At 36.2% G+C, this 25,838-nt stretch overlaps 1 protein-coding gene across 1 annotated transcript; it reads left to right on the forward strand.

Moving 5' to 3' along the window:
- Positions 1-948: 948 nt before the first annotated feature.
- On the forward strand, positions 949-23,681 carry LOC131149319 (uncharacterized). The gene is made up of 16 exons (XM_058099674.1): positions 949-2,442; positions 8,544-8,657; positions 8,916-9,115; positions 10,317-10,527; positions 10,692-10,926; positions 11,051-11,198; positions 11,542-11,857; positions 12,014-12,087; positions 13,895-14,059; positions 14,161-15,484; positions 15,580-15,687; positions 15,834-16,048; positions 22,192-22,402; positions 22,513-22,750; positions 22,882-23,029; positions 23,183-23,681. The coding sequence occupies exons 1-16, from the start codon at positions 1,146-1,148 to the stop codon at positions 23,483-23,485; spliced, it is 5,307 nt and encodes a 1,768-aa protein (XP_057955657.1). The 5' UTR covers positions 949-1,145; the 3' UTR covers positions 23,486-23,681.
- The last annotated feature ends 2,157 nt before the right edge of the window (positions 23,682-25,838 follow it).

The following is a 25,838-nucleotide window of genomic DNA, read 5'->3' on the forward strand; positions in this document are numbered from 1 at the left end:
TTACATAAAAGTGACTCTATAATGTTATAAAATTAATCATAAGTTGCAGGACAGAAAAACTCAGGCAATTAACTTTTACCTTAAAGTGATCAAAATTAAGGGTCTATTTAGTTTAACAGTTTCCATTTTTTATTTTTTATTTTTTTTAAAATTATAGAAAATTAAGCTAAGTTTTATCTTTATAATATTTGAATGATATGAATGAAAAAAAAAAATTTTTTTTTTGATGCTATTTATTTGTGAAAATAATCATATTTTTTATTTCTAATTTTTTAAATAATTATAAAAATACCACCTTATTTCTCAATTTTACATAGAAAGTTGAAAAATATCTTTTTTACTAATTTTATAAATTTTTAATTCTTACTCTACCTACATACATTATTGAATTTGGGTCTTAGATTTTAGTTTGTGTGGATCAATTATATATTTAATTTCTTCTAAATTGCAAACAAGTGGAAACTCAACTCTGAAATCCACGATCCCAAATACTGTCTTATGTAATTTTTAAAAACTAAAAGAAAATATTACTTTTTTTTCTTAATTAGTGTAAAATATAAAAATATAAAATTAAAAACATTTTGTATGTTTAAACAAACTCTTTATTTTCTAACTTTATAACATAAATTATAAACAATTAAAAAAAAGTTGAAATTTTACTAAATTTTTTAAAAACTAAAAATAAAAAATATAACATTTCTCACAACCGACCCACCTTTATATTTTCTTCCACAAAAAATAATTTATCAACTGAACTCCATTGCATTAATAATTAGATTCATTACTTTGCTTTCGCCATTCTAATTTTAGCATTACATTTTCTAAATGCATGCCTACCAGTCCCATTCGTAACGGTCAATCGAGCAGGGTGGTTACAACATCACTACCCGGTGAAGACAGTGCATGTTAAATTGTTAACCCCGAAGAATCCAGCGAGCCCGAAAGTCAATTTGGCGCCCCGCGTGGGCCTCCGGCTTTGACATTGATGCTTACAAAGACGGAGTTTTGCGCTCAAAGAAAAATATCGAACACGCCGTTCACACACCAAACCCTTTCCCAGAGTCCCCACATGGCTTCTGCTTCGTTTCCTCGTTTCCCATATCTAATTGACACTGCTCCATTTCATAGCTCCTCAACCTCATGAAATGGTCTCCAGTCACGTCTCTCCGACGCTCAGCGTTTTGTTTCTTTTTCACTCGTTATTGTTTCAGTTACTATATTTCGTCGGAGCCGTCACGGACACCATTTCTCAGGGCCAATCCCTCAACGTCTCTGGGACCATTGTATCCTCCGGCCACGAATTCGAACTGGGTTTCTTCCGTCCGGGAAATTCCACCAGCTACTATGTGGGGATTTGGTACAAGAAAGTTTCCGTGCGAACCGTCGCCTGGGTCGCCAACGACGATTTGCCCATTGAAAGTCCGTCGCCGGTGCTCACCTTCGCCGCCGACGGTAACGTCGTGATCGTGGAGGGAAGGATCACTTACGCGGTGACGAATGCGTCTGCTGGTAGCAACCGGAGCGTCACGCTGCTGGATAATGGTAATCTCGTTCTGCGAGGTGGGAACTCCAGTGCTGTTTTGTGGCAGAGCTTCGACTATCTTTCGGACACAATCTTGCCCGGGATGAAGCTTGGGTATGATAAGAGAACTGGGAAAACATGGTCGTTGGTGTCTTGGAAGAGCTCGGAAGACCCTCGCGCCGGTGCTTTTTCTATGCAGCTTGATCCCGAAGGGACGAGTCAGCTTTTCATCATGCAGGGGACGAAAAGGTATTGGACGACTGGGACATGGAATGGGCATGGTTTCAGGTTGGTCCGCGAGGGGGGTTTAGATAATTTGGACAATATCAGCTTTGTTTCCAACCAGAACGAGACTTACTTGACGTTCTCTGGGTATAAGGGCAATGCCGTTTCCAGAATTGTGCTTGATATATCAGGGCAGATCAAGCTTCTGACATGGTCGGAAGAAACCCAACAATGGAGTTTGAATTGGTCTCAACCGAAGCAGCAGTGCGAGGTTTATGCTTACTGCGGGGCTTTTGGGGAATGCAATCAGAACTCTAATCGGTTTTGTGATTGTATGCCTGGATTTGTGCCCCGGTCGCCACAGAATTGGAGAGTGGGTGGGATGTCCGAAGGGTGCATGAGAAAAGTCCACTTGAGCTGTGGTGGAGATAGGAATTCGACTGAGGATGAAGATGGGTTTCTTCTAATGTCTCCGGTGATGCTTCCTGTGGATCCTGTGCATCTGGACGTTCAGACGGCCGTTGGGTGCAAATCGGCCTGCTTGAAGAACTGTTCTTGCTCTGGTTATGCTTATGACAGTGATGGGTGTTCAATATGGGGTGGGGATCTCTTTAATCTGCAACAGCTCTCAGAGGGAGACCCCAATGGAAGAGAGTTCAATATCAAACTTGCTGGTCCCGAGCTACGTAGTTCAGGTAGGAATAACAAAATGGCCTTGCTTATTTCTGTTTGTGAATATATGACATTTTAAGATGCATATGGTTTGGGGCTTTTTTGTTCACATTGGGGGAGTCCTTGTATGCGCCTGTTATACACCAATTTGACTTGAAATCTTAATCCTATTGAGTCTAGGGCCAGCAATGCATCTAAGCACCTGTCAATCAGTCATTCATTCAAGAAGTCATTCTTGATCCCTAACTTGATCCAAAATCTTAAGCCTATTGGGTCTTGGGACAAACTGTTCACTTTTCATTTTAATTTTTCAAAAAGTTTACAAAAAGTTGCTAATTTTTCATTTTTATAACATTTGAAATAATGAATAACAATAAAGAGTACGGACACTTTCGTTGTGGAAATAGTTTTATTTTTCATTTCTAATATTTTTTACAAAAAATGCTATTTTGTTTTCCTATTTTTCAAATTTATAACAACCATGCATCTAAGCACTCATCATTTATTGGAGGAGTCATTCTTGATTACTCTCAAGGAGTCATTCTTAATCACTCTATGCCATGCCACCAACTTGTTGTGCCGGGCATCCCACTTATGCCAAATACCAATATTACAACTATTGCTATTGAATATATAAGAAATTAAAGTAATGCAGAAACTAATAATAAAATAGTAAAAAGAACAAGACAAGAAATTAACGAGATTCGGTATAGAATTACCTACGTCATTGGGCGCCGACAATCAATCCATTACTTTTTGACAAAGTACAACTTTGAGGTGTGTTTTACAAATGAAGAGTTGAGCTTTTTATATAGTTTCAATTTCAAGTCCAAAAAACACTTCTCTCCAATGTGGGACAAATAATACAAAAAATTCAAAACAATTTTTTATACTAATGTGGAACTATTCTACCAATGTAGGACAAAAAATAAAAAATCTCTACCTTGACGATAAATTCAACAAATTTTTCAGTCACAAACATTTTATGGAGTTCCACATCATTGGCACCTTCAAAAAATATTCAGACTTGTAGGATATTGATCAAGTCCAAACAATGTTTGAACTTGATTATTGTCACAATCTTGGTCAACATATTTGCGGGATTTTCAATTGTAGCAATCTTCTGAAAAAGTATCTTGCCTTCATCAATAATATCCCGCATAAAATGAAACCGAACATCGATGTGCTTCGTTCGTGCATGATAGACTTGGTTATTTGTCAAATGAATAGCACTCTGGCTATCACAAAACACAACAATGTGCTTCTGAACAACTCCCAAATTTTCAAGTAAATTCTGCAACCAAATAGCTTCCTTAACAGCCTTTGAAGCTGCCATGTACTCTACTTCTGTTGTTGACAAGACAATGGTAGACTGTCAGGTAGATCTCCAACTCACTGGACTATTAGCAAATGTAAAAACATATCCAGTAGCTGATCGACGTTTATCCAAATCACCTGCAAAATCAGAATCCATATATTCAACAACATGTTGATCAATAGTATTATTTTTCTCAAATACTATACCAACATCAATCGTGTTCATAATATTTCTTAAAATCCATTTCACAGCTTGCCAATGTCCTTTACCCGGATCATGCATATTCTTGTCACCATACTAATAGCTTGTGAAATATCAGATTTAATACAAACCATTGTATACATATCAGACTACTAACAACACTTGCATAAAGAACCTGTGACATATACTTACGTTCCTCATCTGATTTAGGTGATAAAGTCGAACTAAGTTTGAAATGAGGAGTAAGAGGAGTGCTTACTGGTTTTGACTGCTTAGATATGCCAAAACTCTATATTATTTTCTTCAAATATTGTTTTTGAGACAAACTAATTTTTCCTCCCATTCTGTCTCTGCAAATCTCTATGCCAAGTATTTTCTTTGCTTCACTAAGATCTTTCATCTCAAACTCTTGATTTAACTAACTTTTTAACTTGTTGATTTCTTCCCCATTCTTTGAAGCTATCAACATATCATCAACATACAAAAGTAAATATATAAAAGATCCATTTTGTAGTCTGCGAAAATAAACACAATGATCATGTTTATTTCTGATGTACTTCTGACCTATCATAAACTGATGAAATCGTTTGTACCACTGTCTTGTAGATTGTTTTAAACCATACAACGATTTTATCAGTTTACATACCCAATTTTCTTTTCTAGCAATCTAAAATCCATTTGACTGAGTCATATAGATTTCCTCTTCCAAATCACCATGTAAAATTGCAGTTTTTACATCGAGTTGAACTAGTTCAAGATCAAATTGTACTACCAAAGCCAACAAAATTCAAATGGAAGAATGTTTAACAACTGGAGAAAATACCTTATTATAATCAATGCTTTCCTTCTGTTCGTAGCCCTTAGCTACTAATCTAGCTTTGAAACGAACATTATTTGCATCTAAAAATACTTCTTTCTTTACATAAACCCATTTGCAACCAATTGCTTTCTTACCCTTGGGCAGGTGGGTTAGCTTCCAAGTCTGATTCTGATGAAGAGACTGCGTTTCTTCATCCATTGCTCTTTTCCACTTGTCTGATTCAGAGTTCCTCATTACTTCTTTGAAAGTGTAAGGAACATTATCATCCACAACTGGAAGTGCATAGGCCATCATATCAGTATACCGACTAGGTATTTGAATTTCTTGTCTTGGCCTCTGAGAAACAATTGATTCTTGTGGTTATGAAGATTCTCGAATTGAAATTTCCTCTTCTTGTAAATTATTCCCCACCGTAACTGGAGAGTTACCTTGTGTAGTTTCATTTCTCACCGAGTTTTCCAAAATTGTCTCAACTTCCACCTATTGTTGAGTACCACTGGTCTTCTCTTCAACTCGTGACTCCTTGCGTATTGTTTTCTTCATCATTGCAAGTTCATCAAAAGTCACATCCCTACTTAAAATCATTTTTTTCGTCTCTAGACACCAAAGACGGTATCTTTCGACTCCTGCACTTATCCTCAAGAATATTACTTTCTTGGCTTTTGGATCTAACTTAGATTCTTTAACATGATAAGAAGCCATAGTACCAAATACATGTAAAGAATTATAATCACTAGCAGACTTTCCAGACCATACCTCATAGGTTGTTTTTCTTCCTATTGCAGATGATGGTAGACGATTGATGAGATGACACGCATATCTAACAACCTTAGCCCAAAACCTTTTGTCTAACCCAATATTAGACAACATACATCGAACTTTCTCCAACAAAGTCCGATTCATGTGCTATGCCACCCCATTCTGCTGTGGTGTATCTCGAACTGTGAAGTGTCGAGCAATACCTTTATCCTGACATACCTTCATAAACGGGTCACTCGTGTATTCACCATCATTATCTGATTTAAGCCGTTTAATCTTTCTGCCTGTTTGAGTTTCAACTAATTTTTTCCACTTAAGGAAAATATCACACACTTCATTTTAATGCTTCATAGAATATACTCAAATTCTTCTGGAAAAATCATTAACAAAAGTTACAAAATAATGCATACCACCCAACGAAGTTGTTTTTGTGGGCCCCCATACATCTGTATGGATGTAGTCTAAAATACCTTCAGTCTGGTAGATTTTATCAGAATGCAATGTTCACAAATTCAAGTTTGCACACCTTTGCACCCTTTAACAAATCTCGTTTAGCTAATTGTTGCAAAGATTTTTCTCCTGCATGTGCTAATTGCATATGCCATAACTTGGTTGTATCTGAACTTGCATCTTTATTAGAAACAATAACTGCTGAGCCAATAACTGTATTACCTTGTAAATAATACAAGTTATTTCCTTATTCCTTTCATCACCACTAGCGCACCTAATTTAATCTTTAAGGTTCCATTTTTCAAAATGATAGTGAATCCTTTAGATTCTAAGGCACCCAATGAAATCAGATTCTTCTTTAGGCTTGGAACATGCCTAACATCAGTCAAGGTCTTAATAATTCCATTTTGACATTTCAACTGTATTGATCCTATTCGAGTTGTTTTACAAGTATTATCATTTCTCATAAAAACGACCCCACCATCTAATTCTTCAAAATTAAAAAACCATTCCCAATTGGAACACATGTGATAGGAACAACCAGAATCCAAAATCCACTCACCAAAACAATGTGACGAAGATGTTCCAACAAGAGAAAAATCTACTCACTTCCAACATCATTGACTATATTGGCATTAGAATGTACTTTGCTCTTATTCTTCTGTTGTAATTTAGGGCAATCTTTCTTCCAATGCCCTTTCTCACGACAAAAGGCGCATTCATCTTTAGCAGGTTTCCCACGAGATTTACTCTTCCCATGAGATTTACTCTTCCTTCCAAGCATATGACTCTGAGAACGTCCCTTTATTGTTAGTGCTTCTGCTGTTTCCTTATGGACCCTTTGATCCTTCTTTCTGCATTCAATTCTAATCAATGCAATACAAACAACATCATAAGTAACTTTATCTTTCCCATACAATAAAGTGGTGGTCAAATGTTCATACTCATCAGGGAGAGAATTTAGTAACAATATGACTTTATCCTCATCTTTCAACTTTTCATCCAAATTTAACAAATCGGCCAAAATTTTATTAAAAGCATTTATGAGGTCATTAATCAAAATACCTAGTTGATACTGGAAGGGAAACAATTTCTTTTTCAAATAGAACCGATTTTCCAAACTCTTGGTCATAAATGTATCTTCCAATGTCGTCCACAATTTCTTTACAGATGTCTCCCTCATAACACAATATTTTTGATTTTTAGCGAGACACAGGCGAATTGTACCACATGCCTGACGATTGATCTTTTCCCAATCTCTATCACCCATATCTACTGGTTTATCATCCAAAGTAATATCTAGTTCTTGCTGATACAAGATGTCCATCACCTCACATTGCCACATACCAAAATTATTGATACCATCAAATTTCTCCACCTCAAAACGAGCATTAGCTATTGTCTTCGATGATGATGTCGAACTCGAAGGGGTTGGAGTTCCTGTGGACGGAGTTTCTTCTACCGCTGCACATTTCTGCCATCTTTTATATATTCAATAGCAACCAACAAAGCAAAAAACCTTGGATGAAGAGTACGTACCAACTGTGTCTACTTGGTTTTATCCTATGAAATTCCACTTTGATCAGATTGACCTCCAGGGAGCGATTGAGCCGCAATGGTCTCTGAGCACTTGTTTAGATGAGGTCTTTCTTAGGCATCAAAAGTGGAATCAAGGATCCTAACAGAGGAACACTTCTGTATCGTCACTATTCAACCTAGCTTTGATACCAATTGTTATGCTGGGTACCCCACTTGTGGCAAACACCAATACTACAATTATTGCTATTGAATATATAAGAAACTGAAGTAATGTACAAACTAATAATAAAACAGTAAAAATAATAAGATAAGAAATTAACGAGGTTTGGTATAGAATTACCTATGTCCTCGGGCGCCGACGATCAATCCACTACTTCTTGACAAAGTATAACTTTGAGGCGTGTTTTACAAATGAAGGGTTGATCTCTTTATATAGCTTCAACCTCAAGTTCAAAAAACACTTCTCTCCAATGTGGGACAAATAATACAAAAATTCAAAACAACTTTTTATACTAATGTGGAACTATTCTACCAATGTGGGACAAAAAACAACACAACTGACATTTGTAAGATCCACCACTTCGCTTCTACGAGATCAACATCCCCAAGAACACATGCATGAACACTTGAGTCCACTTTGAATTGTCGGCTATGATATCATTTATTAGCATTGGGGGGAATGATCACATGCGCTTGATATAATGAGTGAGCACCAACTTGACTCAAAATTTTAAGCCTATTAAGTCTTAGACCCAATCATGCATATAAACACCCATTATTCACTCAAATTTTCTAATATGGGACAAACTCAATTGTGGAAATCTCAACAATTTTGGAAGATTGTCAGTCCAAGATGCTTTTTCTCGCTAGGAATCTTACTCCCTCTTGAAGAGGAAGGTATGGAAGATTTTACGTGCCAGGGAATGTGAAATACAAAAAAGATCTTTAGTTCCTAGCCTCCTAGAACTGCATGCACTATGTGAATATAGAAGGAGTTCACATCAACCAAGTTTTCCATGACATTATTCCTTTTACAGGTACGAGCAGCAAGAGATGGTTATGGATAGTTTTAACCCCGACAGGAATGATAACAATGCTTGCTGCAGTGTTTATTGCATTTCGTATGTGGAGGAGAAAGTACCAAATAATAGGTATGAATTTCTTACAGGCATTACACCTTGAATTCCACACAAATGGACTTGTTCAATGGTTGACTTTTAAAAAGTTCATTTGTTATTCTTAAGCTTGAACACCCATAAAATAATTTCTTTCATGTTTGATAAAATAAATGAACTCAATCCTGATGTGCATGTTATGAAAATCAAAATTGGCAAATTTCATTCGTATAGCTTGTTCTGATTCCCATTACTATATATAGAGCTTTTATATCACTGTTGCTGCTAAAGCAGGGGAGGATTTGTTGCTATTTGACTTCGACAATAGCCTAGGGTCCAGCGGTCATGAACACACTGAACCAAATGACCCAAGGAGAGGTGGTAAAAAGGAAGTGGAGCTACCATTATTCAGTTTGGCTAGTGTATCTGCAGCTACTGATAATTTCTCTGATGCAAACAAGCTTGGAGAGGGTGGCTTTGGACCTGTTTACAAGGTAAAACTCAATTTCACTAACTTCAATTCTTTCAAGAGAGAGAATTTTGTATTTCTAACAATATTTTATTGTGTGCTTGTAAATTTGTCAAACCTTAAATGCTTAATGAAAAAGTATTTGAAGCTTAATTGGATTCAGATCAAAGTGCCTATATAGTTTTAATAGTTTTAAGGGGAATATGAAACTAATATTTTTTCTATTTGTGTGGATGGAGTTTTACCTAGCAAAACTATGTGGCGAACTGTTTGTGCCGCATGTGTAGGCAAACCTTTGTAATTTTCATAAAGTTCTGTTTTATTGTGTACCTAAAATTCAGTAAAGATTTTAATATTCTTTTGGGGTGTGATTGGGGTAATATTACAAGTTTTGTTTTTCTTCCACTTGCCGCAATTTTCTAAGTGACTCATAAAAGTCCCCCATGACCATATTTATGCATTGTTACTTTTTAAGTATCTTATTGAGATAGTTTATCAATAATATTACGAGCTTCAGTTAACCCAAGGGGTGAACCTAGTGGTGGAGCCCAACAACAACCAGGATAAGCGGAGCGCCTTGAGAAATGCTACAGTGCTAAAAATAACTAGACAATTTGCAATAATAACCTTCTTTATCATTGTAGGCCTATCTATTGTTATCATAATAATGCTGTTGCACATGCAAGGTTGTTTTAGGAGACGATGTAATTTATAATTGATGGGGGATCAACACCTAAATTTTGTCAGCTTGGTCTCAACATGATGGCATGTGGAGAGTGTATAAAGGCAGGATTTCCAGCAGTTTGAAATTCAAGGAAAAAAATACCTGTTGACAGAAGGCTTGTAATCAATGAGCTGTGGATAGTGTATTGTCATAATTTTTTTTTTCTGCATATGACTGTCAAGCTAATAACACCTTGCATTTGATCACATGCATACTAATTTTGAAAGGTGGGTTGATGATGGTTAATTTAAATTTGTGAGACAAAATATGAAGCTTCAAATATTTTTTCAATCTCTGTGGCTTTTGGCTTGATATTTCAGCGCAAGAAATAAAATGTGTGATGTACTGAAATATCAGCTGTACAATTCAAATTTAATGCAAGTTCGTGAAATGTCATATTAAGGACTCCTTTAATATTCTTTATTCCATATGTTTTATACAAAATTATTTTCTGAAAAGTTCCATTAAATAAAAACGAAATTAATAAAAATTTTCATTGCAGGGAAAGCTACAAAAAGGGGATGAGGTAGCAGTGAAAAGGCTCTCCAGAAAATCTGGCCAAGGATGGGAGGAGTTGAAAAATGAGGCAACACTTATAGCCAAGCTCCAACATAAGAATCTTGTGAGACTTTTGGGTTGTTGCATTGAAAAAGACGAAAAGATATTGATCTATGAGTATCTGCCCAACAAAAGCTTGGATTTTTTTCTTTTTGGTATGTCATTTCTTCCATTTCTGGACCCTATCCAAACTCGTTTGTCTGACTATATCATTAATATTGCACATAAAATTAGCCATAATACATTCCTATGATTTCATTTGTAGTTATAATTGTACTTCTTTGGTAGTTTATATGTTATTTGGCATAATTTGGAACAGATGCTTCGAAACGTGGGATGCTAGATTGGAAGACACGCACTCACATTATCAAGGGAATAGCTCAAGGGCTTCTTTATCTCCATGAATATTCCAGGTTAAGGATAATTCATAGAGATCTAAAAGCTAGTAACATTCTGTTGGACAAGGACATGAATCCTAAAATATCCGACTTTGGAATGGCACGGATTTTTGGAGGGGACGAGTCACAAGCAACAAACCGTATTGTTGGGACTTAGTAAGTAAAATACTGAAAAATCTAAATCCTTTACTTTCTTGGTCATTAACCATTTTACTCATGCATGGGTTCATAGCCATCCACATTGGCCTATTAAGTGACTTGTTTAAATGATGAATTCCAGTGGTTACATGTCTCCCGAGTATGCTATGGATGGCCTTTTCTCGGTTAAATCTGATGTTTTCAGCTTCGGAGTCTTGTTGTTGGAGATTCTGAGTGGCAAGAAGAACACTGGTTTATTTTATACTGATGCCCTCAATCTTCTCGGACATGTGAGTTACAAAAATTTCCCCAGTTTATCTAAGCACATAAAGTAGAGCAAATGCAAATGCATTTTTCTTTTAAAATATTGTTTGATACATGTTTTTCATTTCTGCACCCTCTTAAAAGCATTACTGATATTTTGTTGTACTTGAAAACTTTGCTACACTAATAAAATCATAATTTTGACCAGGCTCCCAGGGTTATAATTATTAGCAGTTTATTTAATATAATATTTATGCTATGCAATATGCATCATATCAGCTAAAATAATCCAATACAAAATCTTGATATATTTTTAAAAGTTGGAATGTATATTGAGGGGTGATTGTTCTTTTTTGCCCCCCTCTTCAGGCATGGGATTTGTGGAAAATGGGTAAGGAGCTAGACTTGATGGACCCAGCATTAGGAGATGAACCCTCCGCCGATGAACAGTCGAGGTACATTAATGTTGCACTTCTCTGTGTACAAGAACATGCAGCTGATCGACCAGCAATGTCTGATGTTATCTCAATGCTTAGTAATGAAAATCAAGTCCTTCTTACCCCTAAACTACCTACTTCCACAATTATTAAAAGTTTAATGGATTTGGATTCGTCTACGACCATGCCATTGGTTTGTTCAGCAACAGATGTATCGAGTTCAGTCACAGATGCTCCAATTATAATTTAGAATTCCTTGTTCATAATTAAATCAACATGGCATGGTGTGTTGAGAACATGTTGTACACAGAATTCTAACCTTCAATCATTTTTTTCCTTTTCTGTTCTAGTGCATTATAATTCAATAATTTCCATCTAGACTGTTTTGTATCCCTTGATTTAAGGCAGTGCTGAGGCTGAAGCCACCAATCATCCAATCAAATTTGCCAGCAGTTCAAATCATGACAATTGGTATTTGGTAATCCAATATTAGAAATAGGATACAATACAGCTCACTTCTCAGCTGCGACTGGGTTTTTGGGTCATATCATAGAATTGCAGCATGAGAATCCCTGTCCTTAAATATGATTGAAAAGTTGGATTGGGCTGTCAAATTCCCATGTGGTGACCAAATGCCCTGCATTAGTATGCTTTATGGATTCGTCGGTATTATTTTCTACATGGAACAGGGAAAATAAATGTCTGGTCGCTTGATTTCTATCCCAGTTTAGAGCTTTCCAGGCATGAACTTGATGGATTTGAACGAATGATGTTCTACATAGAACAGGGGAAAAAGATGTTCCATGAACATCATGGATTTGCAATGTTGTACACGGAGCAGGGGGAAAAATGTTGTCACTTTAATTTCTCTCCAGCTGAGAGCTTCCAGCGATGAACTTTATGGATTTACACGGATGTTGTTCTACACACAGCAGGGGAAAAATGTTGTCACTTGATTTCTGCCCCAGCTTAAAGCTTCCAAGCCATGAACTTAAAGGAGACCAAGCTTGGGAGAGGTAGGAAGAAGGAACTGATGGTGCCATCGTTCAGTTTTGCAAGTTTGGCCTCACTGTCCCCTGCTACTGAACAGTTTCTGGTACAAACAAGCTTGCAGGGGCTAACCATGAAAGCCCAGGAAATCAGACAACCCAATGCTTATTTTCAAGAAACCGGGAAGCAAATGAAGCCAAAATAATTTCCCAAAATTATTGGGACTTTAAATTTTCCACAAAATTATTGAGACTTTCATAAATAATTTCCCGTTCCACCACTTTTTGAAATTGAAATGAGGTCAGTTTTCATTTTGAAACTCTTGTTTTTGTATAAATTGTCTTAACATCCAACAAAATCTTTAAACTTCAATGAAATTTACGAGGAGTTTGTCCCTTGGATAAGGTTTCCTTAAAATTGGAATGTCGAACCAATTTAGTTATTTTATATTAAAAAAAATTATAAATAGTTTATTTTTCTTTTTACAACATTTGTATGAAATAAATAGATAATAATAAACAATTTTTATACTATTTACTTGTGAAAATAATTTTATTTTTTATATTTAATATTTTAAATAATTACAAAACTGCTCTCTTAAGTTCTCAATCTCAACATTAGGGAAAGGAAAATATAAAGGAATTCAATGTTTTTTGTTTTGCTATCAAGAAAGGTGTAAGAAAAAAAAAAAAAAAAAAAACTAAATATATGAATAAAAATTTGATTTTGCACATTAGTAACATTTGAATTTTCTTAATTTTTGATCATATTAGAATAATTTTATAATTTTAATAATATTCACCATTAAGGTAGAATACGATGAAAAATAAATCTACTTCTTATTTTCTTTTACTTTCCGTCTCCTAAATAATATTTTTGATCCAAAAGGACCCATAGAGAAGTTAAAATATATATATATATATATATATATATATATATATATTTATTATTAAATATATATATTTATTATTATTAACTTTAAAACTCTTACTTTGTGTATGAGAGTATGAAATTCAAATCTTTAACTTTAATTTTCGTAAATTATGTATAAAGTTTCTTATAAAACTACACATATCCAAATTCAAGAATCAAAATTTATGATTCTAAATATTCTCTCATATATTTTTTGAAAAATTTAAAAACAACTTATCTTTTTGTAATTTTAAAAATCTAAAAAATAAAAACTTAAAAATTTATTTTGCACATTTTAACAAACTCTTTATTTTATACTTCAAATTTTTTTTTTTTTAAAAAAATGTGTTTTCTCAACCAAAGGGTCTACTATGTTCTGAAAGAACATTCAAATACGGTGGCTGCTTGCTGGTCCACCCTTGAGCTTCAATCGAGCTTGTTGGGGTTCTCAAATAAACATCCCAGAAACTGGGACGCAGTCTTTGAGGACCTGTGAAGGCGAAGAAGTCATGCATTTTTATTTCTTTGCGGTAATTGTCCAGCGAATGGTACTCCTCACTGGGGGGAGACTTCATGAATGAGAAATCATTTATTTGTAATCGTTTTAAGATCATTTGTGAGGATGGTTGTAGGACTCTGAATTGGTTAAATGGCTATCACCGCCAACGTTTGGAGGATGAGGCAGCTGTTTGTTCATCCTGCCTTCTTCTTTTTGTTGGGTTGTTCATCTGTTCACTTGCAATTATCTGGTGCTGCTACGGACACCATTTTTCGAGGACAAGAAGTCAAAACCTCGCAAACCATTGTATCTGCCGGAAATATGTTTGAATTAGGATTCTTTCAGCCAGGAAGCTCCACAAATTTTTATGTTGGAATCTGGTACAAGAAGTTGTCTCCAAGGACCGTTGTATGGGTAGCCAATAGAGATTACGCATTCACGAGTGCCTCTGCAGTTCTTAGTATTGGTGCCGATGGCAACATTGCAATTTCGGTGGGTAACGTCTATTACAAGGTGACAAATCTAACATCGTCGTTGAACAAGAATGTCAGTGCAACCCTGTCGGATTCGGGAAATTTTGTTCTGAGGGATAACAAATCTGATGCTTTATTATGGCAGAGTTTTGACCATCCTTCCGACACTTTTCTGCCCGGAATGAAGTTCGGATACAATAGAAGAACGGGAACGAATTGGTCATTTGTGTCTTGGAGAACCCCAGAAGATCCTCGTCCCGGAGCATACTCCTTCGCACTTGATCCTCAAGGAACAAGTCAAGGTTTCATTTTTAAGGAATCTAAAGTTTATTGGACTAGCGGCACCTGGAATGGGGGTATTTTCAGCCTAGTGCCTGAAATGCGTTTAAATCATGTTTACAACTTCAGCTATATCAGCAATGAGGATGAGACCTATTTCACGTATGAGCTGTATGATCGTTCCATAATTTCTAGATTTGTGATGGATGTTTCGGGACAGATCCAGCAATTGACGTGGCTGGAAGGCACCCAGTGGAATCTATTTTGGTCGCAACCGGGACAACAATGCGAAGTATATGCCTTATGTGGCCCTTTCGGGGTCTGCAACCAAGAGTCCATGCCCTTCTGCGGATGCTTGCACGGTTTTGAACCCCGTTCTCCTAATGACTGGAGCAAAAGTACGAATTATGATGGGTGTGTGAGGAGAGTATCACTGCAGTGCGGGGATACAACTGCTACTAATGGGGTTGAAGACAAATTCTTGAAGTTATTTAGCATGAAGTATCCTGTAAACCCTCAAAATCTAGTAATTCGGAGTGATCAAGAATGTAGGTTGGCTTGTTTGAACGACTGTTCTTGCAGCGCTTATGCTTACAAAGGCAGCGGCGGGTGTTCAATGTGGAATGGAAGTTTGTTGAATTTGCAGAAACTACCGGATGAATACAAGGATGATGGTACGATCTATATAAGGCTTGCCGCATCAGAATTTGCTGGTTCTAGAGGTATTTACTTTGATCTTTCATGGTGGTTCATTTCTATTATACATTAGTTGCTATTATTCTGCAACCCCCAAATTGCGAAATCCTTTCAATTTCAGGCAAAAAGAAGCTGCTGCTATTGGTGATTGTACCAGTGCTTTTTTTGGCATTCCTTCTTCTTAGTTCTGGTATCTGCCGTCGATGGCGGAAGAGGCTCAAACAGAAAGGTAATTTGGCACAGAGCGCTACAACGTTTAACTATTTATTTTGTTTTGTTTTGTGTTTTTTTAAATCATTTTTTCATTTCATTTTGCTTATTTATTGAACTCCAATATTTAGTTTGATATTTATATTAGTTCCTTGTGTAAAACAGGAAAGAGGGAAACAAGTCAGGATCTATTACTATTTGATCCAGGTGTCAGCATTACAACTACTAAGGATCAGCTTTCCAGTGAAAATGTGGCTAGCCGTGGTAAAAGTGAAGATTCTGGGTTTCCACTATTTAGTTTTGCTAGTGTTTCAGCGGCCACAGAGGACTTCTCTACGGAAAATAAGCTGGGAGAAGGTGGATTTGGGCCAGTTTACAAGGTAACGTCTTGTAACTTGACCAGATTATTACTGTAGTGCTTGAGAAGAAAAAAATTCAAGAAAGAATGAAAAACCTTTTTTTTATAACTAAATAAGGAAAATTTCTCTACTGCTCATTATTTATCAATGGTTGTTAACTGATACTTCTACCTGTTATATTTATCTATAAGCTGCAAGACTTTTGTTAGTACCTTAGGAGTCCATGAGTGAGTTTGATACACATGAGTGAGTACCAACTTGACCTAAAAGTTAAGTTTATTAGGTCTTGATACCAAGTATGTATATAAGTACCTATCATTCATTCAAATTTTCAAATATGGGACAACAAACTCAAAAGTAAAATTCTCAACAATCTCCCCCAAACTGTCTCTTTTATGGGAGTAAGCTCAATTCCCCAACCATCCCACGTCTTGATCCTATTCGGATCCATCTCAAGCCTAGATGATCCTTATTGACTTTGGTCACACACTTGGTCCTCCAAGTGTTAGTAAGTCAGGGGAATTAGCTGGTGTTGTATTTGTATATATGACTCCTATACTTGTTGGGATTCATAAGCAAAGGAAGAAAAAAAGCATATGGATTACATTGGTGCTGCACAACAGAGACTCATCGACAAGTGCAGGAGAGGCTGGGAATCGCAGAGTTTCTGAGATACCGAGAGCAGGAAATTAGAAATATAAAGACTCGTGACGAGTGACCTTACTAGTTAATGAGTGGCCTTTTCTATCTCGTCAACGAGTGCCTTGTGCTCGTTGACGAGTGCATCTGGGTTGCGAGCAAAAAATTCAAATTTTGGATTGGAACGTTGGGATGGTTGGCTATTTGGAGAGAAACCTCTGAGGGGTTGTTATATAGGCCCTTCTGGACATATTTTGTTAAAAGAGAGATCATTGTGTGAAGTGTATTGTGTACTTCTATATTTATTAGTGAAATTCTTGTGTCGATTGCTTCCATGGATATAAGTTTTTCCAAACCACGTATATTGTCATGTTTTTCTCTTTATTTGCTTTCAGAATTCTGGTTGTGTATGAATTGTGTCTTATGGTGCTTTATCATTTGCTACAAGTTTAATTATTCCGCTGTGCATCCTATACTAAATTTTCACAACAAATTGGTATCAAAGCGTTCTTTTCATGGCATCGGGATCATCTTCTGCAAGATTTGATGTCGTCATATTCGATGGAACCGAAAATTTCGATTTGTGGTAGAGGAGAGTTAAGGATATACTTGTGCAACAAGGGATGGTGAAGGCTCAATATGGTGTTCAATCGGACGGTATGGATGAGGCAACTTGGATAGAATTGGAAGCAAAGGTCATATCTACAATATGCTTGTGTTTGGCTAATGAAGTGCTCTATCATGTGATGGAGGAGGATTCTCCAACGGCTGTGTGATGAAAGTTAGAAAGACGGTATATGTCCAAATCACTCTCTAATAAATTTTTTCTTAAGCAGCGTCTTTATTGGCTTAAGATGGTTGAAGGTTCGAACTTAAATCAACATTTCAATGCATTTAATCAAATCATAAGTGATTTGATGCATGTTGATGTTAAGTTTGATGAAGATGATAAGACTTTGATGTTACTAAACTCCTTGCCAACGACTCATACTTATGAAAATTTAGTTACTACTCTTACATAAGGAAAAGAGTCTCTTAATCTAGAAGAGGTGACAAATGCCGTACTGAATTTTCATCAAAGGTTGAAAATATGTGATGAAGGAGAAGGATTTGTGGTGAAAGGTAATAATGAGTGTTGCAAAGGAAATTTCAAAAGTGGGTCAAGTAAAAAATCTCGTACTCAATCCAAGAAGAAAAAGGATATCTAGTGTTATAAATGCGGTAAAAAAGGACATGTGAAACCGAAGTGTCTGGATTAGAAGAAAGGAAATGCTGAAAAGCATAAGAGGATTTCAAAATCAGTGAATGTGGTTCAAAAAAAAGATTCAGTTTGCAGTGATAGTGACGTTCTTTCGATTTCGTTGGGGTCGAATAACCTTACGGACTCATGGATACTTGATTCGACATGTTCTTACCATATGACTCCAAACAAGAAGTGGTTCAGCACCTACAAGTTGGTAAATTCAGGTTCAATTCTTATCGGTAATGATGTTTTTTGTAAGATCATTGACATAGAAAATGTTAAGATGAAAATGTTTGATGGTGCTGTGAGAACCTTGAGTAATGTAAGACATATATCGGAGTTAAGGAAGAGTCTTATTTCACTTGGCACCTTGGATTGTAATGATTTCAATTACAAATCCGAAGTTGGGGTTATGGAAGTATGGAAAGGTAATCTGACGGTGATGAAAGGACAAAAACTATATGGGAATATTTTACACATTGCATGAAGCTGCAGTCGTAGATGTTGAATCTGATGAAATTGTCTTGTGGCATATGCGTCTTGGGCATATGGGGGTACATGGTATGAAGGAACTACACAAGAGGAAACTCTTGAAAGGTATGAAATCATGTCAGCCGGATATTTGTAAGATTTGTGCTCTTAGAAAATAAAACAAGGCAAAATTCAAATCTGTTGTTCATAAGACAAAAGGTATTCTTGATTATGTGCATTTCGATGTTTGGGCCCGGGGCTCGGTTAGAGTAGTATTAAGAGGTGGAAATGTGTATTATGTAAGTTTTGTTGACGATTACTCACGGAAAGTTTGGGTATACTTCATGCGGAACAAGTCTGATACATTTGCCAGGTTCAAGTTGTGGAAAGTTGAAGTGGAAAACCAGACGGGGAGGAGAATCAAATATCTAAGGTCGGACAATGGGACTGATTATGTTGATTCTTAGTTTATGGAGTTTTGTGCATAGCAGGGCATTAAGAGACACTTTACCGTTCGCCGTACACCTCAAGAAAATGGTGTGGCTAAAAGGATGAACCGAACTTTGGTTGAAAGAGCTCGGTGTCTCAGGCTTAATGCAGGGCTATCGAAGAACTTTTGGGTCAAGGCAGTTAGTATGACTTGTTTTCTGATAAACAGATCACCAAGGGCATCACTAGAAGGGAAAGTGGCAGAAGAGGTGTGGATGGGAAATGCAGTATACTACTCCAGATTGAAAGTAGTATAGTGAGGAGAGATCGAAGCTTGGCCCAAAATCAAGATGTTGCATCCTTTTGGAATATCAGAAGGGTGTGAAGGGGTATAAGTTGTGGGATCTAGTGGCAAACAAGGTGGTGATCAGTAGAAATATAGTCTTTCAAAAGAAGGTTATGGTGAAGTGTACTCAAGATTGTGATGAACAGAAACATGGGACAGAAAACTGGGATAGAGATGAACATGTTGTGCAGGTGGAGTTGGAAACTCAGGGCAACGACAATGATCATGGTCCTTTGGTTGCAGGGAAGGTTCTAGCTCGGAAAACTAGCAAGTCGACAATGTTCCTACACGGAGATCCAGACGCACTATCAGACCTCCACTAAGGTATGGATTTGAAGAGTTAGTGTCTTATGCTTTTCTTACTAGTTGCAAAGATCTAACTACATTTCAAGAGGTAGTGCGTGGCCATAAGAAAGGTTGGTGGATGGGTGCAATGATTGAGGAGATGGAATCAATACATAAGAATCAAACTTGGGATTTAGTGGAGCTTTCAGATGGGAAGAGACCGATAGGTTGTAAGTGGGTATATAAGAAGAAGGAAGCAATTTCAGAAAAGGAATGAGAAAAATTTAAAGCACGGTTAGTGGAAAAAGGGTACTCATAGAAGAAGGGAATAGATTATGATGAAATCTTTCACCTATGGTCCGACACAGTTCTATTATGATAGTGTTGGGGTTGGTAGCTCATTATGATCTTCATTTGGAACAAATGGATATGAAGACGACGTTTCTTCACGGTGACTTCGAGGAACAAATTTATATGGTATAATCGGAGGGATTCAGTGAACCAGGGAAAGAAAACTTAGTTTGCAAGTCGAAGGAATCTCTTTACGGGTTGAAATAGTCTCTAGGGCAATAGTATAAAAGATTTGATTCCTATATGATCAAGATTGACTACAAAAGATGTGAGTATGACTGCTGTGTGTATGTGAATAAGCTTGATGATGGTTCTCTTATTTTCTTGTTGTTGTATGTCGATGACATGTTGATAGCTGTAAAAGATTTAATTGAGGCGAATTAGTTAAATAAACTGTTGCATAAAGTGTTTGACATAAAAGATCTTGATTCAGCCAAGAAGATAATCGGGATGGAGATTCACTGGGACAGAACTGCAGGGAGGTTATGGTTATCTCAGGGCGGTTATGTGGAGAATGTGTTGGAGAGGTTTATCATGGCTGATACAAAACCTATGTGTACACCTTTAGCGAGTCATTTTAAGTTGTCTACTGCAGATTGCCCAAGTACGGATGAGGATATCCGAGACATGTCAAAAGTCCCCTATGCTAGTGCCGTGGGGAGTTTAATGTATGTCATGGTGTATACGAGGCTAGACTTGACACATGTTGTGAGCGTGGTGAGTAAGTTTCTCTCTAATCTAGGAAGACAACATTGGGAAGTCGTCAAATGGATATTGAGATACTTGTGGGGTACATCAGATTATGACATAATGTTCTGCAAGCAACAGGGTAGTCCTTTAGTTATAGGGTTTGTAGATGCTGATTATGCAGGGGATATGGATGTCAGAAGGTCTACAACGAGTTATGTTTTTACCTTTGTAGGAGGACCTAAATGTTGGAGATCCATGGTTTAATCTCTGGTGGCATTGTCCACAACTAAAGTTGAGTATATGGCAGTTGCCGAAACGGCAAAGGAAGCCTTATGACTTATTGGTTTGGTCAAAAAGTTGGTATTACAGCAATATGGGGTTGTGTTGCGTTGTGATAATCAGAGTACTATTTACTTAGCGAAAAATCAAGTGTACCATGCTAGATCCGAGCATATTGATGTGACGTTCCACAGAGTTCGGGAGTTGATTACTTCGGGTGAGCTTGTATTGGAGAAGGTTCACACGTCTGAAAACATAGCGGATATTTTGACAAAACCGGTTACTAGTGAAAAGTTCAAGAATTGCTTGAACTTACTCCATGTCTTCAAGTGATAGAAGGGAGACAAACCCAACTGAGCGTTCTAAGATAAACGTGGAGCAATCAAATATGTTTTTCAAGTTCTCCTAAGGGTCATATAATTGCCAAGGTGGAGATTGTTGCATTTGCATATGTGGCTCTTATACTTATTAGGGTTCATAAATAAAGGAAGAAGAAAAGCATATGGATTACATTGGTGCTGCACAACAGAGACTTGGCGACGAGTAGATACCGAGAGGCTGGGAATCGCAAAGTTTCTGAGATACTGAGAGCAGGAAATCAGGAATATAAATACTCGTTGACGAGTGGCCTTCTCTATCTCATCGACGAGTACCCTGTGCTCGTCGATGAGTGCATTTGGGTTGTGAGCAAAAAATTCAAATTTTGAATTGGAACGTTGGGGTGGTTGGGTATTTGGAGGGAAGCCTCTCAAGGGTTGTTATATAGGCCCTTCTAAACATATTTTGTTAGAAGAGAGATCATTGTGTGAAGTGTATTGTGTACTTCCATATTTCTTAGTGAAATTCTTGTGCCGATTGCTCCCATGGATGTAGGCTTTGCCGAACCATATATTGTCGTGTTGTTCTCTTTATTTGCTTTCAGAATTCTGGTTGTATATAAATTGTGTCTTGTGGTGCTTTATCATTTGCTGTTGGCCTAGATGATCATTGGCTTCGGTCACACTTGGTCCTCCAAGTGTTAGTACGTCAAGAGAATTAACTAATATCATTTGTTAGCATCGGAGGAGTACATGGGTGAGCTTGATACACATGAGTGAGCACCAACTTGACCCAAAACTTTAAACCTATTGGGTTTTGGGTCCAACTATGTATATAAGTATCCATCATCCACTCAAATTTTCCCATTTGGGACAAGCTAATGAGTGGAATTTTCAACAGCTTGTTCATCTTTTGCGTGTGTTATTTGCACCTATTTACATTTTGGTTCTTCTAGCTTTAGGCTTTTTAACTTGTCATTTAGGGAGTTTTGTTCTTGTTTTGGTAGTTAGATCTTGGTAGTAATTTTTCTATCATTATATTATAATTCATTCCTTTGTTCTTGTGATTTAGAAGTTTTAAAAGTGTTTCTGCTCATCTGAATCTCCATTTTAGGGTAAATTATTGAAGGGGCAGGAAGTAGCAGTCAAACGACTTTCTAAAAGATCTGGACAGGGACTTGATGAGCTGAAAAATGAGGCAGTGGTTATAGCTAAACTCCAGCACATGAATCTTGTTAGACTCTTAGGTTGTTGCTTGGAACATGATGAAAAGATACTGATCTATGAGTACATGCCAAACAAAAGCTTGGATTCATTTCTTTTTGGTTTGTTCCCTCTCTTAAGTTTTAACCCACATTTATTTATGCTTCTGTATGGAAGTTCCGCAATTCACCTCAGCAAATGTTATATTTGTTTTTGATATACTCTGAGATAGATCCAACCAAACGACGTTTGCTAGACTGGGCTACACGTGTTCATGTTATTGAAGGGATTGCGCAAGGGCTTCTTTATCTCCATCAATATTCCAGGTTGCGCATTATTCATAGAGATTTGAAGGCTAGCAACATTCTTTTGGATAAAGACATGAACCCTAAAATATCAGATTTTGGGATGGCAAGAATTTTTGGAGGCAATGAATTGCAAGCAAACACGAATCGAATAGTTGGAACCTAGTAAGTTCAAAGACAAATTTGATAAAAGAACAAACAACTATAATTCGTTAAAGGAAAATATCTGCTTATACTCGATTGTTTCTTGATATTGCATTATAGCTAGTGATGAATCTGATTAAATTACAATGCAGTGGATATATGCCCCCCGAGTATGCTCTAGAAGGCCTCTTTTCAATAAAATCCGATGTGTTTAGCTTTGGAGTCCTATTGTTAGAAATTTTGAGCGGCAAGAAGAACACAGGTTTCTATCAAAGCGATTCTCTGAATCTTCTTGGATACGTAAGTAGATAAAGTGCCTTGTTTCTCAGTTACTTTTTAAACACATATCAATCATGCATTTGTTTTTTTGTAAAAAAAAAAAAAAGTTTTACCTCAAGGTATTTAGTGCATATAACTGTTCTGTTCTCATCCTTTTCTTCCTCTTCTTTTTAGGCATGGGACTTGTGGAAAAGTAGTAGAGCGCAGGATTTGATGGATCCAGTATTGGAAGATCAACCTCCAAAGCACATGCTGTTGAGATACATTAATGTTGCACTTCTCTGCGTACAAGAAATTGCGGCTGATAGACCGACAATGCTCGAAGTTGTCTTAATGCTTAGCAATGAACTTGCATCCCTACCCTCTCCCAAGCAGCCTGCTTTCTCATTTGTGAGGACTGCAACAAATCCAAATTCACCGATCCCCAAAGTATGTTCTATAAATGGTGTGACTGTCTCAGTATTGGAGCCTCGATAACTGTTCTGGCTTCAGCTTATAGGTTTTTTAATTCCATCATTTTTCTGTGTTAACATGTTTATCTAGTTCCTGTAATTAGCAATGTCTATTGTCAGCTCCTGATCTCTTCTTTCTATATGCTGAATACCCAAAAGTGTCAATGAACAAACTCTCCATCTCAGATCAGGTAATTTTGATATGATATGATGGATTAAAAGATGGTCTTAGCAGAATGCTATTTTGATTACCGTAATGACCTGCACTTAGCTTCTCTGGTGCATGGTGATAATTGATGATCTGAATGGGGAGAAATTATCATGTCATGCTGTCAAACCATGTCAAGTTTGATACAATAAGTCAAATTCCTGAATTGTGGTTAATTTCCATAGTTAGCTGCCTAAATAATTTTTCATATTTAGGTGCTTTGTGATATGGAAAGATCCAAAAATATAGTCATTTGTTAACTGCAGCATTCAGGTGTAGTGAGGGGAAAGAATTGCTGTCAGGTTAAAGACTTTATGGTTCCTATTGAGTTTTCAGAGCATACATTTAGGGCTTGGATTTAGTTATTTTATTTTATTTTATTTTATTTTTGTAGATTTTAGACAAAACTAAATAAAATTTTGTATTGTGTATTGTACAAATTCAAATAAATTCAAATTCAATTCCTAAAACTCCAGAGAAAAAAGAAGATTGTTTGGGAGTATGAATTTTATACTTTAAATTTGAATTTGTGTGGATTAATGAAGTTTTGTATAATAATTTTGTTCTAGTCCACAAAATCCATATTCAAATTTGAAGCATAAGTGTTGAAACATAAAGTAAAAGTTTTTCAAGACGATTGATCAATCAATAGAGCTCAAAGTATAAAGAGTCAATACCAAAACTAAAGAAAAATGAAATATCTTGTTGACCAAGTAGCTACTAATCTCAAGCTAGGTAGAGCTAAAACCTCTTTCATAAGTGTAGGTTCATTCAACTCTTCTTTTATAACATTAGAATTTTAAGAAAATTCAAGACATTCATTATTATATAATGTTACAAGTTATAATATTAATTTAACCATAATAAACAAATAATGAAGGATTTCAGATTTTTTTTTTAGGAGTCCACCAGAGGCTTTAATTGATTAGTACTTAGACAAAAATGCAATTGTATTTGACGAAAAATGAGAGGATAGGACCTAGGGACTATGATTTTTTGTTCATTGGGAAGTTTACCGGGTAGCCTAAGCTATACAAGGAACAATTAATTTTCTTCTTAAATTCATCCCTCTCTTTTTCAAAATTTTAACACAAGAACTTTGCTAGGAAAGTGTGGATAATCAAATGAATGTTCAGCAGGTAATATTCAAATGTTATAATTTATAGTTCTTAAAATATTCTAAAAAACAATCAAAATTTCATGTACTCGAGAGTAACTCTCATATTTTTGAGAATGATCAATTTACAAATTTATAGAACTTTGTCTTGTATATAAATAAATGTTAAAGAGAATTTGTAAAATTTCAGTGAGTATTAATTGCTCAAATTGAGATATAGTTAACCCCGCCCATGAAGAAGGACAAACTGTAAATTTCAAGGAACAATGCAAGAGGGACAATACTGAAGAGATGGCTATCAAAAGTGTGTACGAAAAATGAGTTGAATAACTACTAGAGATCTCAATTATAGGCCCAACTAAATTTCAACCAAGCGCACAAAAATAAGGACAACAATTCTCATTTTGCGTTATTTGAAAATGAAAAGAATTAACCTTTTGATGCGTAATTCTATTCAAAAGTGTCAAAATAGACTTCATAAATGCTAGAGATTTCAATTATAAGCTCAACACAACAATTTCAACCAGGCATACAAAGATAAGACTGAGAATAACCCTAGTACTAAGGAGATGAAAATGGAATTGTACTTGATTAAAAATGGGAGGATAGGGCCTATATAGGGACTACTATCTTTTGTTCATTAGAAAGTTTATTAGGTGGCCTAAACTAGGGAAGAGACAACTAATATCCTTCTTAAATTCATCTCACTCTTCTACAAAGTTTTAAACAGGAAACCTTTAGTATGAAAGTATCAATGATCAAACCAAGAATGTTTCATAGGAAATATGCAAATGTTATGATTAATATTTTTAAAAAATATTCAAAATATCATCAAAATTTCTAGTATTTGAGAGGAGTTCACATATTCTCTTATGAAAATATCAATTTCAATAACTTATAGTACTCTGTCATATATATAGGGTCCTCCCTCATCTGGGAAGACAACCCTTTTGCAAGCATTGGTCGGAAAGTTGGACCCAAGTTTAACGGTCAGTTCATGGCCATTTCCAAAAATCCCTTGTTCTTTTTCCTTGCAAAACCCTAGCCCAAAAG

This window comes from Malania oleifera, chromosome 1 (genome assembly GCF_029873635.1).
Source record: "Malania oleifera isolate guangnan ecotype guangnan chromosome 1, ASM2987363v1, whole genome shotgun sequence".
Classification (NCBI taxonomy): domain Eukaryota; kingdom Viridiplantae; phylum Streptophyta; class Magnoliopsida; order Santalales; family Ximeniaceae; genus Malania; species Malania oleifera.

Excerpts from the sequence above, each read along its gene's own strand:
- LOC131149319 (XM_058099674.1), top strand. The coding sequence starts at position 1,146 with ATGGTCTCCAGTCACGTCTCTCCGACGCTCAGCGTTTTGTTTCTTTTT. Across the intron at positions 2,443-8,543 it reads TCCCGAGCTACGTAGTTCAG|GTACGAGCAGCAAGAGATGG; the intron begins GTAGGAATAACA and ends TTCCTTTTACAG. Across the intron at positions 15,688-15,833 it reads GAAGAGGCTCAAACAGAAAG|GAAAGAGGGAAACAAGTCAG; the intron begins GTAATTTGGCAC and ends TGTGTAAAACAG.